Source organism: Ixodes scapularis, unplaced genomic scaffold (genome assembly GCF_016920785.2).
Source record: "Ixodes scapularis isolate PalLabHiFi unplaced genomic scaffold, ASM1692078v2 PGA_scaffold10__122_contigs__length_95168666, whole genome shotgun sequence".
In the NCBI taxonomy this organism is placed as follows: Eukaryota; Metazoa; Arthropoda; class Arachnida; order Ixodida; family Ixodidae; genus Ixodes; species Ixodes scapularis.
Window position 1 is genome coordinate 49,623,606 of NW_024609836.1, and position 17,360 is coordinate 49,640,965.

Sequence of the window (17,360 nt, forward strand, 5' to 3'; positions counted from 1 at the left end):
TCAATGATATGGGCCTGTAGTTAAGTGGGGAGTGAGCAGTACCTGATTTATGCAAAGGAACCACCTTCCCTACCTTCCAATCGTTGGGTAACGTGCAACACTGCAAAGACTGTGAAAAAATTTCGGAAAGAATCAAAGATGAATAGGTGGCGGTACTCTTCAGGAATTTTGAGTTGATTCCGTCAATCCCAGCACACGCAGAAATTTTAAGCTTCTGGATTAAACAGTCGACACCAAATGAATCAATACTAACAGGAAACATAGGACCATAATTAGGGCTGAAAACAATGGGGTAACAGGTAGGAGTCGTGTGGGAAAAATAAGAAGCAAACACATCATTCAGGACATTGCAACAATCGTTTAGATCTACAGGAACATTATTCGCATCACAAAGCTCAACCGCACTGGATCTACTACCGCTGACCACGCTCCAAAACTTTTGTGGGTTATCTTTTAAAAGAGAAAAAAGTGTACACTGATAAAACTCCTGCTTTGATTGTGCGACAGCTTGTTTATATTCCGTATCAGCAGCTTCGTAAGCGTCCCAGCGCTCAGCACTTTTTGTCAATTTTGCGCGCCGAAATAACCGTTTCTTTTTATTTCGCAGACGCTTAAGGCGTGCGTTAAACCAAGGTGCCTGTGAATTAGAGCGGATGCGCTTCAGAGGGATGTACTGGTCAGTTAGGTCACTCACTTTTTGCTTGAAGAGAGACCAATTTTCTTCAACCGTTCGCGTATGAAAACGTGAGATGTAATCAGTTAGAAACGTGTCTAATTCATTATTAATTGAAACAAAATCGGCATTTCTGTAGTCACGAATAATCTTAAATGCTTTATATGAGGAAGCAGATGCCTGCAGGTCGAACTGAATAACACAATGGTCACTTAAACCTGGTAAGTATGTTAAGGGAGACACAAGCTCAGGGGTTGTAGTGAGAATGAGGTCTAATACATTGGAAGAATGAGATGAACATCGTGTAGGCTCTTGTACAAGTTGCTTTAAATTAAAATCAAGACAAAGGCTTAGAAACGAAAGAGCCTGTAATGAGTGATCACTTACTGTGGGGGTGTCACTTTTCCAGTTAATTGTGGGAAAATTAAAATCCCCCAGAAGAAGCAAAGACGAAGAAGGAAACCGTACTACCAATCTATTTAAGACATCGTGAAGCTCAGAGCAAAATGTACTAGACGAAGCGGGGGGTCGATAGCAGGCGCAAAAAATAAAATCCTTGTTTCTGACATGTACACGGGCACACACGAACTCTAATGATAGGTTAAGTGGTATAACGCTCGATATTATAGAATCACGAACAGCGATAAGAACACCGCCACCTGAGCGCGAGTCACGATTGAAACGATAAAATTTGTACATACCTTCACACTCAAAAATTTCACTGTCAGCAATTTTACTAGAAAGCCACGTTTCGGTCAGGATAACAATATCAGCTGTACACGTGTCGATAAGAGATGACAAAGCGTCGCGTTTGTTGCACACGCTTCGCACGTTAGAATACAATATTGAGATAGCGTTAGTCGCCGGGCCTTTACATAGTTATGTTGATGACGCGTGTGAATTATAATTGCTTGGACCAGGTGCGGAAACTGCGTTATCGGTGCCCGGTTGCGGCGCGGAAACTGTAATATTGGCACCCGGAGGGAGAGACGCGGCGTTGTTAGCTTCACGAGCGTGACTAGGAGTCACTTCGCAAACACAATCTGTTACAGGGCAGTAAGTATACACCTTTTGATTAACGTGCAGCCTGTTTAGTTTGAGCGAGAACCTCTGACCGGTGCCTTTACCGAAATCGATTAACTTTTTACGTAACTGCCGCGTAGCCGGACAGAAATCCTCACTGACTGAAATTCCTGTTCCTTTCAACTTAAAACGCTGAGAAAACACATTCGCCTTGAATTTAGAGGAAGAGAATTTAACAATTATTGGCCGGCATTTATTAGTTGAGTATGAGCCTAATCTATGAGCACGGGATATTGCCTCGCCAGGTAGATCTAGTCCTAATATTGTGGAAAGATTATCGCGGATATGAGATTCTGACTGCGACCAGTCTTCGGAAAGGGTGTCGGCGATACCGTAGAAAAGTAAATTGTCACGACGGGATCTATCTTCAAGCTCATTAAGTCTTGAATTCAGAACGGTAGTTTCGCCTCGGACGGCCTCACTAACAACATTAGACAGTTCAGTAGGATGCTTTGGCACATCTAGTAATTCTACAAGTGATTCGACTGCTGCAAGTCTTGAATTGATGTCTAACACTTTTAGTTCTAGCTGATGCTGGTTATCTTTGACCTGATTTAGCATGTCAACCATTTCGGTATGACGCGCATCGTTTTTAGAAGACTGTTCAGCAATGGCAGCCAGAATATCAGCGTTAGTGATAGGGCCGGGGTTTAATTCAACGTCCCCAGACAACAAAAGTAACTTAAAAACGTGAACACACATATAAGCAATTCTAAGAAAAACCAGCGGGCACTGGAGGAGCAGCAGAAAGCCATTACAGGATCGTTTAACGTGAAAAGATGGGTATTTACGAACCTGCAGAATGAAGCAGAAGGGATTTTGAAGCGACCGCATAGCCGCCGCTCCTCTGTGCCCACTGAAAGCGTCCTGCGGTGACCAGGCGCTTAAATTCGCAGAGAATCCTGCTGTCGTTGACGATGATGCTGGCTTGGTGAAGGGGAGGGACGAAACTGTGGCATCGAACACGGGCGCGATGTGGTCACCGATAGCCGCCAGGAATACAGTGCATGATGACGGTGCAGAGATGGTGGCTGGCTGTCGAGGAGGAGGTAGCCCTGTCCCAAGGAAGGCCAAAATCTGCAGAATGAAGCAGAAGGGATTTTGAAGCGACCGCATAGCCGCCGCTCCTCTGTGCCCACTGAAAGCGTCCTGCGGTGACCAGGCGCTTAAATTCGCAGAGAATCCTGCTGTCGTTGATGATGATGCTGGCTTGGTGAAGGGGAGGGACGAAACTGTGGCATCGAACACGGGCGCGATGTGGTCACCGATAGCCGCCAGGAATACAGTGCATGATGACGGTGCAGAGATGGTGGCTGGCTGTCGAGGAGGAGGTAGCCCTGTCCCAAGGAAGGCCAAAATCTGCAGAATGAAGCAGAAGGGATTTTGAAGCGACCGCATAGCCGCCGCTCCTCTGTGCCCACACCTTTTACACCTTGTGTAAAAGGTAGCCGCCGCTCCTCTGTGCCCACACCTTGTGCGAATATTCGAAATTTCGAATAGTAGTTTCGAGTAATACGTTATTCGATATTCGCTCCGAGAAGAACTGCACTGTACGTGTTTTCGAAGTGTTGATTGTGGCGGGTTAGCCCCGTTAAGCGCGCTTCTTACCGAGCACCGGTGCACTGCGGAGAAGCAATACTCGTGGAAGCGAGCTCCGCAGGTGTTGCTTCTCTGCATTACATCGGTGCTCGGTAAGTACACTCAACGGGGCAACCCGCCGCGATGAACACTTTGAAAAGTATGTATATCGCAATTGCGTGCTTGAAAGAAAAGCATACATTCAAAGCTAGATGGTGCACGCGTGCCGGCTGTATCTGAAAATAAATGGAAATTTTGTGAATGTGTATATCTACATTGTAGTAAAAGTTTTAAAATTAAACTGACTTATGCAAGAGTACATGTTAGGCAGAGATGCCCTTACAACCTGTGTTCATCATGCGCGATTATTTCTCTTTTAACTCGAGATTAAAGAAAGAAAATTTATATAGCAAGATTTGTAAATCCACTCAATTGGGTACAGTCGGCCATCTCTATAGGACTCATTTTATGTCAAATCAGTCGTTTACTTGCCTTCCCAAAACATCAGACCTGAGGTCACAGCTCATAAATATAGATAGTTTAATCTTAACTTAAAAAATGAACAAGTGAAACAACCCTCACGAGTTTAGTGGGGTTTTAGTCTAAGTATGACGCAATGGTAGTAAAAGGCGTGTAAAAACGATTCGAATCGAAAATATACGGCCAAAACCACTATTCGCTTCGGACTCAAAATCCACTATTCGCACAACGCTACTATACTCCGCGACAACTTTTCTTGGCAATGCAGTGGAAGGTACAGGCCCGCGTCCCCTCTCCCATTTTGAGTGTACGCAGGCTCTCCTCCTCCCCCATTTCCGGGGAGAGGAGGAGAGCCTGCGTACACTCAAAACGGGAGAGGGGACGCGGGCCTGTACCTTCCACTGCATTGCCAAGAAAAGTTGTCGCGGAGTATAAAAACCATGTTGTTGTTGTTGTTTTTTTTTTTTTTTTTTTTTTCTTCCTTAATATGCACATGGGGGAAACTGCAAAAACATACCCTCCGAGATCCCGAAGCGCGCGCGCGAAGGCTTCTCCGCCGTTCTATTCGACTCGCTCCAGAACAGCACGAGTGTAATCACTGATCTCTATGACAATTGCTGGGTCGCGTTTCCCCGCTTGTTCGCTGCAGCACGAGTGAAGCCACCGGACGGCCATCTTGCTCGTAGACGATTTGTTGTTTTGCAAGCGTTGCAGAGGCTGGCGGCAACGTGCCATAGACGTTTTCTACTCGTTCGTCGTCATTCGCCGAAGAAGTTTTTGAAGATCCTCGTGTAATCGTTGAGACTTGCCGTTGTGAACACGGAAAATTTCACGAATGCGCCGTGCCGCAGGAAAAGGTAGAACTCGTCGAAAGCAAGTTTCGCCGGTTTCGCGGCGGGATCAAAGCTTCCTTGGCACACCGAAGTGCTGCGTCTCTGCCTTCGCACGCTTGGATACCGATCAAGTTTCGTTTCGGCGCCGTGTGGATGTGTTGCGAGTGCAGTGTGCGTGAAGCCGTGTGTACCTCTGGACAGCATTTTACTTTTACTCTGGCTACTGTATTAGTAACTTGCAGCACTCGCGCTCCAGAAACGAGCTTGGTCCGGTGCCCACTGGCGATGGAAGAGGGGTGAAGGGAAGAACAAATAACGGCATTAACAGCGCGTTTCTTTTTTTTTTTTTTTTAATAGGCGTTTATGTCAATTAAGTTAGTAGTACAACTTCTTACAGAGACGCAGTATTTCGGCGTGCCAAGGAGGCTTTGATCACGCCGCGAGACCGGCGAAACTTGCTTTCGACGAGCTGTGGCTTTTTCCTGCTGCACTGTGCTTTCGTAAGAATGTCCACGTGTTCTGAACGGCAAGTCTCAACCTTTACACAGGGTCTTAAAAATCTTTGACGACGAATGACGACGAACGAGTAGAAAACATGTCTATAGCACGCTGCCGCCGGCCTCTGCAACGCTAGCCAAACGAAAAAAAAAAGGAAGGCCTGCAAGATGGCCGTTCGATGGCCTCACTTGCGCTGCAGCGATTAAGCGGGGATGCGCGATCCAGCAATTTATTTATTTATTTATTTATTTATTGTACCCTCAGGGCCCGAAGGCATTACAGAGGGGGAGAGCGTAGGCAGGGAAAATATAACAATTCAGCAATACTAAAACAAATAAAAAGTGAACAAACAGGTCAGAAATCAGCGCAAAAATGGTTATTTATGGCACTTCGAAAAAGATTAGAGTCTGTTATGGCAGCAATTAAACCGGGAAGGTGGTTCCATTCTTGAGCTGTGCGTGGTAGAAAAGATGAATGAAATGTGTTGGTTAATGAGCTTGGGACTCCAACTTTGTGCTGGTGATCTACACGAGGCGAGATGTAATAGGGGGGAGTTATGAAAGGGTCGCGTAATAGGGGATTATGAAAATAAATTTTATGAAAAAGGCATAAGCGTGAAATTTTACGGCGAAGTGAAAGAGATGGTAAAGATAAATTATTCTTCATTGACGAGACACTGGCGGTGCGGTGATAGTTCGATAGAATGAAACGAGCTGATCTATTTTGAATGGATTCTAAAGCAGTGATGAGGGTAATATGATCGGGATCCCAGATGGATGCTGCATACTCAAGCTTAGGTCTTATTAATGTTTTATAGAGGACCAATTTAAGTGAAACAGGTGCTAAAGAAAAATTCCGTTTTAAATAACCCAGCATGCAGTTAGTACGATTAGTGACATATTCTATATGGGGTTTCCATGAAAGGTTAGAAGTTAAGTTAACACCAAGATACTTGTATGACGACACTTGTTCCAAGGAGTTGCCATCAAGGTAGTAAGAAGGACTCTCACTAAACTGACGGGTTACTCTCATGTGTTTACATTTACTAGTGTTTAGTTTCATTAGCCACAACTCACACCAACGAGACACAGAGTTAATATCAGACTGAAGTGTGAGCGTGTCTTGGTTACTTCGGATTTCACGGTATATTACGCAATCATCGGCATAGAGACAGACGGATGATGACATATTAACTGGTAGGTCGTTAATATAAATTAAGAATAGTAAGGGGCCTAGAACAGACCCCTGGGGAACACCAGAGTTTACTGACGCAAGTGGAGAGTTTTCATTATTGACTGTTACAAATTGCGAACGATTAGCAAGAAAAGAATGAATCCATGCAAGAACGTTAGGGTCAATGTTAAGTTTAGCAAGTTTCAATAGTAATAGTTTATGACACACTTTATCAAAAGCTTTTGCAAAATCCAAGAAGATGCAGTCCACCTGGGAGCCTTGGTCAATGAGAGAATGAATGTCGTGAGTGAAAGATAGAAGCTGAGTTTCACATGACAATGATTTACGAAATCCGTGCTGAGCTGTGGTGAAAAAATTATTCATTTCTAGGAAGTTTACAAGATGGGAAAATATGATGTGCTCGAGAAGTTTACATGGGATGCTGGTTAACGAAATGGGACGATAGTTATGAGGAGAATGTTTGTCACCAGCTTTTGGAATAGGGACCACCTTCCCCACCTTCCAGTCCGAGGGTAGGTCACCCTCTTGGAGTGACTGTTCGAATAATTTAGCAAGAATAATTGAAGAATATAACTTGGTGCTTTTAAGAAATTTTGAATTAATGCCGTCCACTCCTGAAGAAGAAGACAATTTCAGCCCATCTATAATCTTAACTATACCAATAGGGTCAACAAGAATAGCATCCATTGGTAAATAACCGGCACACACAATTGAAGGGTAGCTTATGTTACTAATATTGGAAAATGATTCAATAAACACATTATTTAGTATATTAGCGCAGTCATCACTAGAGGCACTATCACTATTTGACGTTTTGAGTAAAATTGAAAAAGTGTCTTTCTTGCTGACAGTGTTCCAAAACCTTTTGGGGTCATTTATTAACATATTTGGGAGAGTATTTGAAAAAAAAATTGATTTCGCATCTGCAATCGCCTTTTTATATACTTCTGCAGACAACTAATACGCAGCCCAGCGATGCCCACACGTTGAAAACTTCGCAGCACGATATAAGCGTTTTTTTTTATTTGATAACCGTTTTAGGGCTTTCGTAAACCATGGTGACTGGGTATTTTCGAATATATTTCTTAGTGGGACATGCTTGTTGATAAGAGAGATAAATTTCAACTTTATGATATTCCAGTTATCTTCGACAGAACGCCCCGAAGAAGTTGTTAGATACTGGTTCAAGAAAATGGCAAGGTCATTATTAATTTGCTCAAAGTTGGCCTTTCCGTAATCACGAATTTGTTTTGGCTGAAAAGTGGGTCTCGTTGCCGACGCTTTTAGAGAAAAATGCAGCACTTTGTGATCACTAATCTCGGGCAGATATGTTATGGGAGTTGCATACTCAGGATGATTGGTCAAAATGAGGTCTAATACATTGGCTGTCGACTGGGTAACTCTGGTGGGATGGAGAACAAGTTGTGAAAGGCTAAAATCTAGACATAGGTTAATAAACGAAATACATTCCTCAGAATGTACATTTACACAAGGAACGTCGTTTGACCATGATATAGGTTGTATTCGTGAAGCGGTGCATGCTGGGACCAGCGCCATCTTGCCGTCCTCGGGAGCAGACAGTCGCACAGTCGCGTACGGACAACCGCATCCTACCTTTTCAAACTTCAGGCGAAGCCGCAGCCGCGCTTTCTGCCTCGGGTATGGTGTCGTGTGTGGTGGTAGGTTGCCACAACAAGACGCAATCGTCAAAGAAGAAGAAAGAGTGCAAGGTCGCAGACGCTCGGTTCTTTAAAATACCGAAGGTACGGACTCGTGAATGCGACACGACGCGAACACTGTCCGCGAGGAGACAGCGAGAATGGTTCCTGCATGCATAAAAAGTGCTTTGGTTAGATTCGCACATACTACGCGACAAAACAAAAAAAAAAAACGATTGCATTCCTCACATCCGCCCACGCTGCACGCATGACGAAGTGAATTTCGGGCATTAAAACAAAAAAGATCCTTGTTTTAGACAGATCCAGACTGTCTGGTTTTGGCGACAATGTCGCACGCTGTTGAGAAATTTCGCCAGTGCAGCGCGACCGCTAGCCTGGAGTCTTTACTAGGTGCACCACGCAGTATCGATGCACGACTGCACACCGGTACGATGTTTGGGTCCTGCAGCACGAGCTTTCCACGCGCTCCGATCTAAGACGCGCTAGGCCACCATCATCTCCTTCGCGCTATCACTATCACTGGCTACTACACGCTCCTGAAACAGACCGTTTCGCCGTTTCAAACGAAATTAAGCGAAGATACGCGTCCGCAAAAACATGAAAAGTTAGGCTCACCTTCGAGACGATGATCACGCTGTCCGCGTTCGCTGCTTTCATTGCCGGCTCCTGGACCCATCCGCTCGTAAGGTAATTATGGGCGTCTAATGATTTGTACGCTTTTAGCTGCTTGCGCGTCACGGAACTTGTCTTGAGGATCAGGTAGTTGTGTATGTCGCCCATTTCTACCTGCGGCCATAGGTTGCTGTTCCGGACTAGGTCCATCGGCGGCAGCGCGAACGGATCCGCGCCGCACATTTTAACCTTTTCCTCGTAACGTGTGCGTTCCCGTCCGCTTAAACTTAGGCCGTATAAACCCAGCGGTGGACAACCACTTGAAGAAGACATCTTCACGTTAGCGGGCGAGCAAACACCATAAATACGTCGCACTGCAACGGTGCGTGCGTAACGCGTCCGTCACCTGTCGCTGGGCGCTACGGGAGTGCGCGCGCGGCTGTCTGCTCTCGAGGACGGCAAGATGGCGCTGGTCCCAGCATGCACCGCTTCACGAATACAACCTATAGATGGGAAATTGAAGTCGCACACTAAACTCAATTGTCATTGAGTTTAGTGTGCTTACCAAATTATTAGGCGCTGGAGAAAACCAGCCTCAAGCGTTAAAGGGACACTGACAGGGTATTTATGCTCGCCGAGGTTTTTAGTTGTACGTGACATATGAGAGCTCAACTACCCAGAACAGAATTTGCGGCTCGAAATTCGGTTTCTTTCCGCCCGAAAACCGCCGATCACGAACTGGCCGGTTCGAGTCTCGCTCACTCTCTTTTCCGCGGTCACGGGCCGTTTTCTAAGGTATCGATGCGACCACCAAATTTAATCAAAGTCGTGGGTCACTGAAGGCACACACTCAATATTAAAAATAGAAAAAAATATGAAACCCATTTTTTGTGGCTTCTAAAAAGCTGTAAATACGTTGATTGAAAAAAAAAAAGTTCCACAGACAACCGGAAGCATTCTGTGCGTTCGTCGTTTCGCGTATCGTGGGACTCGCGGGGACGGCGATGGCAGCGGACGATGGGCGTGGGACCTCTATTTCAGAACTGTCGTTCGCGGTACCGGCGAATTCTGTTTACCGTTAAAAGAGAAATTTGGGACTGATCAAAAGAATTGGTATTCATCCCGTACGACACGCCCGGCCACCAAGCCGATTTGCACGAAGACGTCGCCGAGCCGTCGCTCCCTTCTCGTGGCTGAAGACAACGCTCGCGCAAACGTCAAGCACGACGTGTCTACTTCGAGTTGAATATGCACGCGTACGATTTCTTTACTAGGTGCGAACGTCCCCAAAGCGGGGTGCTTCCCGACTTCGACCCGGGAGTGCTTTTGCTAGAGAAAAATCGACAGCAAACTTTCCAACTTACAGTTTACCGGCTGAATTATTACTAAGGAAAGAGAGCCACCAGAAAAGAGATGCTCCAGTAGTTCAGTGGGAAGGACGTCCGCTTCACACGCGGTAGGACCGAATTCGATCCCCCGTGAAACTTTTTTTTTTCAAACATTTTCCGATATTTACATATTTTTTCTTTTTTTTACAATCATCACTGAAGAAAAACAAAAAAATAACAAACAAATGTTGTGGACGATACTTCGCAGAATTGAATGGTATGGGATTCCCGTTTTGACACGTGCGAACTCAATGTAATCACTTTCCACAAAATGCAAGGAGCATATAAATCAGGTAGCGTCCGCTTTCCGAGGTGCCCGTAAATGTTCTACAGGAATTGCGGCCAGCCATTGGTCCCGATCCCGTTGATCTTTCGGAAACTCTGTCGCACAATGCCACTTTTTTTCGGATGCAGGACATGTGAGCCAGCTCTTCACGCAACATGTTGGGTGTATACTTCTCGGAGCCGATCATGGAAATTCACCACGGGCACTCACTACTCATCTCCAACTCCTCAATGTACAAAACAACTCATCTTGGAGTACAGAACAACGAACGGAACAAACATAACTGCAAAATAATCGCACGGCGAGCAGTTCCCGCACGCCGCATCGCACGCCGCATGTCATGTCGTCTGCTACCGGAGAGGAGAAAAAAAAAAAAAAACGCACGGTCGGGTGTAGCCACGTGACTTCCGCCACTCACTCTCTTCTCTCCACTTCTCCGACCTCGTCGGGTTTCGGTTTCGGTTTTGAGCAGTTGCGTCTTTTGGCTTTATTAAAAAAATACGCTACTCTGTTGCAAAATATTAATTGGGTAGTCCTCCGACACCATAATAAAGCGCCTGGAAAAAAATAAAAAAAATTTTTTTGGGACCGCGGATGTATCACAGTGAAAAGGCAGAGAGGTTGCGAAGGGGAGGAGGTACGAAATAGTCCGCTCTGTTTTCAAATTTTCGCACTGAAAGTCCGGCTTTTGACTTTCTACCTTTTTTCTTTTAGTCCACTGAACGATGTGCTATTAGTAAAATACCAATCTAAAATGATTTATCCCAACCCAAAAATCGCTTCATGGGCCCTTTAACTCCTTAACTCTTTTTTTTTTTTTTCGCGTTCCACCCACTGAAAAACATGCGGGAAGGACCTCAGCTGCCTCAGCACGCACCTCGTATCGCGTACAGAAAGTGTAAAGTTACCGTAGCGAGCTGAGTGGGTAAGTAATGTAATTAAAATAGCCACCCTAGGAAATTGAATTACGTTACTTAATCACGCACGCCAAAAAATGCTGAATAGCGTTGAATTACATTGTTTATATTTATTACGGACAAACAGTAAATGATTATTCGGCTTAGAAACACTCAATATCGAGGGTAGGAGAACGGCGCGTCGTGACATGAAATGTCTATTAGCCTAATGTCAGCACCCTAAAGCGTACACGTGAAAGCCCCGTATCAAATCGTTGTGCGTTACCTATAGTATTAGTAACAAACTAGCAAAATTTCCCTAATTCCCACGTAGACCTGAATATTACCTTAATCTGGTAAATTTCCCTCAAACTGGCAGCAGTGCCTCCGAGAACCCGTAGCGCGCGCGCGCGTGGGCTTCTCCGGCCGTTTTAATCGTTCGCGCGCTTCAGGATCTCGGAGGTCATGGTGATTGCACTAACTCCGTCGCTCGCCGCGAGGTGGCGACGTACTCCTCTACTTCGTAGGGAGCCTTCATACGCGCACACGGCACGCCTGTGCGTGTGTATGAAGGCTCCCTATACTACTTCGTCTCCCTAAAACCGTGCAGTACCAACGGTACCGACACCTTCTAGAAATAAGGCCGTAGCGCTCTTCTCATGGGCGTACCAACCCGGGGGGGGGGGGGGGGGGGGGCAAGGGGGGCGCTTGTTCCTTCAGTTCTCAAAGTTGGGGGGCAAGGCATGCGTTTTGCCCCCCCCCCCCCCCCTGAAACAGCCGCCACTGGGCACGGCAAACACTGGCTGGTGGCGCCCAAGGGATACCAAGGGCACCGCCCCCGGGCCCTGGGAGGGGGGGGGGGGGGGGGGGTCCGGTTTGCCCCCCCCCCCCCCCCCCATACTCAAAAACAAGTTGGTACGCTACTGGCTCTTCTCGTGACGTCGCAAAGGAAGGTCATCGGGGGCGCGCGTCGAAGCGAAGGCAACGCGCGTGGATCGACCGTCGTAACACGCTTTTAGTCACATACGCGTGTCCTATTAGCTAAAATGAAAGCTGCACTTAGCAACGGGTCTAGAAAACACTATATTACACTGGCGAAATATTACACCGCTAAGTAAACGGTACGAATTGGCACGAGGTATGCGTATAAGACGTTTAAGTCGAAAACATTGAGTCACGCAATTGTTGCTGTAGGAATGCATATTTTATGCAGAAATACCTTGACAAAATGGCGAGACTCGCAGTGATTGGACACTGCAAAACAGATCACAGTAAAAATCAGGTAGACGTAGTCAACGCGTGCAGCCACTGAATTCTTGCATTGGCCACATGGCAAAATTAATGTAATTTCGATCGAATGACATTATAGGGTCGACAAATCAGCTTGTGACGCTCGTATAATCACTCAAGACTGCGAGCTGATTAAATCCCATATCATTTAATAAAAATACAGGGTGTCACAAAAAACATTACAAGGTTTTTATTACCGTAAAAATAAACTAGGCATCGCCGAACGCTCATTCTCCGTCCAAAGGTGGCGCTAGAGGTCACAACCAAATGTCAGAGTTTCAGCCCCATCCGACACCTTATTCAAAAGTTAAAAGTTATAAGTACTTTTCTGAAAATTTCAATGGAAAAATGGAGCACATTTTTGCCCGTTTTCGGTTTCTGGTGCCATAGAGCCCCATGTATTCAAAAACTCTGTCGGCCGCCATTTGCCCATTGAAAAGTTTAGAAAATCACATAACTTTTGAATAAGGTATCGGATCGGGCTGAAACTTTGGCATCTGGTTGTGATCTTTAGCGCTACCTTTGCGCGGAGAATGAGCGTTCGGCGATGCCTGATTAACTTTGCGGCAAAAAAAAAAAAAAAAAAACTTAATTTTTTTTTTTTTTTGGCACCCTGTATATTATCTTTTCCGTGTGGCAGGGGTACTAAACTTACTATTTACAGTCAACTAATTTACTTCTCCCCAAGGCCTCGAGCTGCCTTAGAAGAAAATATAACTTATTTTGTATATATACAATAATACTATTAAATTAATACAGTTAAGATTCTAGTATAAACGCAGTAAAGGCAATAAAATAGTATTAGTATAAATAAACACATAAGCACAAACAACGCACTTTCAATAATCACACAAACTTGTTATTCACCTTCCAGTAAAAACTAGAATATCACCACGCATATTTACGAATGTCGACGCAATAGCGCACGAAAAACGACGAAGAACAAGATTTCCTTCTATCACGAGATTAAAAAAAAATTGACTACAGCATTTTATTTGCGTCCTAAGCGAGTAAAGTGCTACGGCCCTCTCTTCTAGAAATGCACCAAGACCTTCTAGAAGAGAAGGCTGTAGCGCTCCGAGTGGTGACGTCGCAATGTCGGAGAAGGAAGGCCATGGCGCAACTCCGTGAGAAAATATCTTGTATCGACTTGAAAAAATGTTTCTTGTCGAGCTGCGCGGTGGTGTTCGTGCGCGTTTATCTGACATTAATATACGTTTTAAAAGTGCAGTCTTGTGCAATTTATTATACAGGGTGTTTCAGAGAGCGCAGGCCAAATCGCTCCTGCGAAAACTACTCATCGCAACGAAAAAAGGCTTGTGGCATTTTAGTCCTGGGCCAGGGGCCCATTTAGGAAAATTATTAGAATCCGGGATAATTAAGTTGTTAATTATCATTACTTATTAATTATCATTAATCATTACAAAGTTTGGTTGGAGATACATTTGAGGAGTACATATTATACACAAAGTGCACTGCTAGTCTTTGAATTCGATCAAGTTCTGAAATACAAGATAAGGCATGTGGATCCCAAATGACGCTTCCATATTCTAGCACTGGCCGATGCTTTTCAGCAGCTGTTCATGGGCGCCGCCATGAACGACCTTCAGTTTTTGTTTTCTTTTATTTTGAACACTTCCCTCGATCATCTCCCCAGCAGGACAGGTTATTGCCATTTTAGATCCGACTGTGTCCTTCTCCCCAGCAATGGCCTTTGTGGAGGCTCCTCAAAGCGCGCTTCAGTGGCTTGGTATCTCGGTAAGACAAGAGAAGGTCAGTAATGGCGGCTGCAATATGGCTCGTGTGCAAAGCGTCTATACAGTATTAGCCGCTAGATGTTTTGGTGGCGCCCTCCTATGGTGTCCTCTCGTGACGTCATTACCTCGCGGACAACAAGTTTGGTGGTGTTTGTAATTAGCATGATGGAAGCTGGGAATCATTCCGCTCTGAAAGCAACACCGCCAACACCGTCAATATTCAAGTTCTCACATTCCTCTTATTTCCGTCGATGGGAAATCCTTTGCTGACGTCATGTCAGCATTCGGCCAATCGTGGCAGGCCGACCAGGGGGGCTAAGTTGCGCTTTTTGGACTCCCAGGAGACTAGGGAGAAGGAAGTGACGTCAACGACTAGAGCAAACGCAGATTGGGAGAAGGAAGTGACGTCAACGACTAGAGCAGACGCAACGTCCTTCAAGAACTACGCCGATGACAGCGAGCTCCCGTGTGTTTTGGCGGCCGCTGGAACATTTCCGCCGGTGTTATCTACAACTTTGTATGAAGCACCATCGTCATCGACAGGGGCAAAGTTTTCCTGCACCGCCCCTTTCGTCGTCGTACTCAGTGGGCGAGACAGCACTGCAACGATGCGGCCACGGCTAAACCAGCTCTTGTTTGCTATCCAGGTCCTTGCATCCTGGACTGTGTGGCCCGTCAACGAATGCGGGGAATCATCATGTGACAGTCATCGCATTTTCAACGCAACGTCCTTCAAGAACTACGCCGATGACAGCGAGCTCCCGTGTGTTTTGGCGGCCGCTGGAACATTTCCGCCGGTGTTATCTACAACTTTGTATGAAGCACCATCGTCATCGACAGGGGCAAAGTTTTCCTGCACCGCCCCTTTCGTCGTCGTACTCAGTGGGCGAGACAGCACTGCAACGATGCGGCCACGGCTAAACCAGCTCTTGTTTGCTATCCAGGTCCTTGCATCCTGGACTGTGTGGCCCGTCAACGAATGCGGGGAATCATCATGTGACAGTCATCGCATTTTCAACGCAACGTCCTTCAAGAACTACGCCGATGACAGCGAGCTCCCGTGTGTTTTGGCGGCCGCTGGAACATTTCCGCCGGTGTTATCTACAACTTTGTATGAAGCACCATCGTCATCGACAGGGGCAAAGTTTTCCTGCACCGCCCCTTTCGTCGTCGTACTCAGTGGGCGAGACAGCACTGCAACGATGCGGCCACGGCTAAACCAGCTCTTGTTTGCTATCCAGGTTGGTAAAACTCCTTCCTTTACTAGTGTGAAAAGCAATTATGTCTGTCTTGTAGTGCTGCCTCGCCCAGGAGCTTTATTGGAGTGTGTTGCCGCCTGTTTTGATTCACTCTGCTTCCTCGTTCTTCTTTTGAGCGGGGATGTGGAACTCAACCCTGGCCCGCTGACGGAAGTTCAGTTGGCAGCGATTCTTGATGGCCAGAGGACGCTAAACAACAGCATATCAGAAATTAAAAGTAAACTTGACGAACACATTAGACAAACAGAATCAAGGCTATCCTCAATAGAAACTAAAGTTGAGTGTCTCTCAAAATTAGAGCCTGACCTTAAGAGATGCGAGAATTATGTCCAGCATTTAGGAAGAAACGTCACTGCAATGGCTGCAAGGGTTGACGCCCTTGAAAACCGGAGCCGGCATAACAACCTCATTATTTACGGTGTGGCGGAAGACTCTACTGAATCACCCGTTTCGTTGAACCAGAAAGTGGTTACCGAAATTTTTGACAAGAAGCTAGGCGTGAAGGTATCAACGATAGAAAAAATACACAGGCTCGGAAGGCATCTGGACAATAAAACACGACCAATATTAATACGCTTTTCTTCTCTAGACGAAAAAGCTGCACTTTTGAAGAACGCGTTTAAATTAAAGGGTACAACGGTGTCTCTGTCGAACGACTACTCAATAGAAGTAAGAGAAAAGCGCCGCCATCTTTGGACATACGCAAAAGCTAGAAGGGAAGAAGGTATCAGCAAAGTAAATCTAACGAACGATAAGCTTGTAATTAATGGGAAAATGTTTACTTGGAACAGTGAAAGAGAGGAGGTTGTACCTGTGCAACGTAACTGACGTCAAACGAATTCAAAGAAAGCGGTGCAAAAGGATATCACTGTGATGGTCGTGAATTGCAGAAGCGTAAAAAATAAAGTAGAAGAATTATCGGGTTTAATCCTATCTGTTCAAGCCGATATCATTCTCGGCACTGAATCATGGCTTGACGACTCTATCTTAGATCATGAAGTATTCCCTAGATGCTTTAACGTCTACAGAAAGGATAGGTCGTTACACGGGGGAGGGGTTTTTCTGTTGGTTAACAATAATTTGCAAAGCCACCAACTCGATCTAGCTGAAAACATAGAATCCGTATGGTGTCGGGTCAGGCTGCCCAATAACCTATGTTTTACCGTAGGAGTTTTCTACAGGCCTCCAAATTCTGATTCTACTTGTATAGACACCCTAAACGAAATAGTTTCTAGTGTTACCAATGAATGTGTGGTACTTGGTGGCGATTTTAATCTGCCAGACTTGACATGGAGCGATGACGGGTGTGCCTGTAAAACAATGACTCGACTTAATATTGATATGAAGTGCATGGTTGATAGTCTAGGTTTTACCCAGCATGTACTTGTACCTACGCGCGGACACAACATACTCGACTTGTTGTTGTGCAATCATCCCGACATTGTTAAACGAATCGATGTCATACCGAGCATAAGCGACCATAACGCTGTAGTTGCGACGCTTCGTTTTCAATCTGCACGTGTAAAGTTGAGTTCAGATCGAAAGGTGTTTTTGTATGAAAAGGGAAATTATGAAGGCATTAGCTCTGAGCTTTCTAGCGGCTTTCTTTCGTTTGAATGCGTTGCCGAAGAAACAGATGTGCACAACACGTGGTTACTGTTCAGGCAGAGAGTGATAAAGCTAACAGAGAAATACATACCATGTATTGATGCATCCAAATTAAAAAATAGAGCCAAACCATGGATCAACGGAAGTGTTCTACGATTAACAAAAAAACGAAAGCGTGCTTACGCACGGTACAAAAAGAAAAAGTCAGCAGTAAACCATGGGAAACTGAAAGAACTGACGACAAAG

At 45.5% G+C, this 17,360-nt stretch overlaps 2 protein-coding genes across 2 annotated transcripts; one reads left to right on the forward strand and one right to left on the reverse strand.

Annotated features, from left to right (window-relative positions):
• Positions 1–1,552: 1,552 nt before the first annotated feature.
• LOC121047101 lies at positions 1,553–3,170 on the reverse strand. Its single transcript, XM_040502087.2, has one exon. The coding sequence runs from the start codon at positions 3,152–3,154 to the stop codon at positions 1,553–1,555; it is 1,602 nt and encodes a 533-aa protein (XP_040358021.1). The 5' UTR covers positions 3,155–3,170.
• An 11,508-nt stretch (positions 3,171–14,678) lies between these two features.
• Positions 14,679–16,982, forward strand: LOC120842405. The gene is made up of 2 exons (XM_040213499.1): positions 14,679–15,191; positions 15,489–16,982. Exons 1-2 carry the CDS (start codon positions 14,856–14,858, stop codon positions 16,332–16,334), a joined length of 1,182 nt encoding a protein of 393 aa, XP_040069433.1. The 5' UTR covers positions 14,679–14,855; the 3' UTR covers positions 16,335–16,982.
• Positions 16,983–17,360: the final 378 nt, after the last annotated feature.

What these genes read in the sequence shown, in the direction of transcription:
- LOC121047101 (XM_040502087.2), bottom strand. Translation starts at nt 3,154, where the DNA reads ATGCGGTCGCTTCAAAATCCCTTCTGCTTCATTCTGCAGATTTTGGCC.
- LOC120842405 (XM_040213499.1), top strand. Translation starts at nt 14,856, where the DNA reads ATGCGGCCACGGCTAAACCAGCTCTTGTTTGCTATCCAGGTCCTTGCA. An exon ending in AGCTCTTGTTTGCTATCCAG is followed by an intron (nt 15,192 to 15,488) that starts GTCCTTGCATCC and finishes TTTGCTATCCAG; the next exon opens with GTTGGTAAAACTCCTTCCTT.